Source organism: Sinocyclocheilus grahami, unplaced genomic scaffold, assembly GCF_001515645.1.
Source record: "Sinocyclocheilus grahami isolate Dianchi unplaced genomic scaffold, SAMN03320097.WGS_v1.1 scaffold106.1, whole genome shotgun sequence".
Taxonomy (NCBI): Eukaryota; Metazoa; Chordata; class Actinopteri; order Cypriniformes; family Cyprinidae; genus Sinocyclocheilus; species Sinocyclocheilus grahami.
The window spans coordinates 286,061-286,814 of NW_015505285.1; the positions used below are offsets into that span (position 1 = coordinate 286,061).

The 754-nt window shown below is 41.6% G+C and overlaps 1 protein-coding gene across 1 annotated transcript in view; it reads left to right on the forward strand.

The window, feature by feature from the left end:
• The window catches only part of LOC107588684 (tandem C2 domains nuclear protein-like), a 26,500-nt gene that overhangs the window by 23,392 nt on the left and 2,354 nt on the right, over window positions 1-754 (forward strand). Inside the window, exon 9 of the mRNA XM_016276894.1 lies at window positions 376-567. Coding sequence (XP_016132380.1) covers window positions 376-567 — 192 coding nt within the window. The remainder of the gene's footprint in view (window positions 1-375; window positions 568-754) is intronic.

Below are 754 nucleotides of genomic sequence, written 5' to 3' on the forward strand. Positions count from 1 at the left end.
AAAATTTAAGGGGTCTGAATACTTTCCGTACCCACTGTATATATCACAATATTTCCCATTACGATGAATGAGAAAAACATTTCCTAGGAATCATAGACCTCGTAGATTGATATTACAAGAAATGCATGTCAAGATTGGCAGCTCTGTCATCATTTAAATTAATTGTGATGAATTATTCAGCCCTCCCTTCAGTCCCTCGTGTGTTTCTTGAATAATGACCATTCCAGCTGGACTGAAAAGTCCCACACAACCAAAGCTGCATAAAAAACATGCTTCCTCCGATAAGCAAAAACACATGTAGAGCTTGTAGTATTGTTTTGTTGCGGTTTTAGTTTGTAGCTAATTATCGCTCTCAGTATATTGTCTCGCTTTCAGGACACTGTCTTCATGGAGACATTCGTGTTCACTCTTAACTTAGAGCAGATACGCAGATCTGCACTGGTGCTGCGCCTGCAGGCTCACACACCACGTAAGCGTACACTGGGAGAGTGTGTATTATCTCTGCGAACCCTTGGACCGGAGGAAACAAAGCACTGGCTGGAGTTCAAGCCTCACTCTAAAACACATGTGAGTCCTCACCTGCTGTATCTCTTTGTGACTGCATATCTAATCCCAAATGTGTCTCCCTCTACATATCCTTCCTAATTTTGACAGTAAGGATCTTTGAAAAAAAAAACTTCCACCTGCAATTTCCCACAGTGCTGCACTCACCCACTGGACCACATATTTTACTTGCATCACAAATTACACAGCT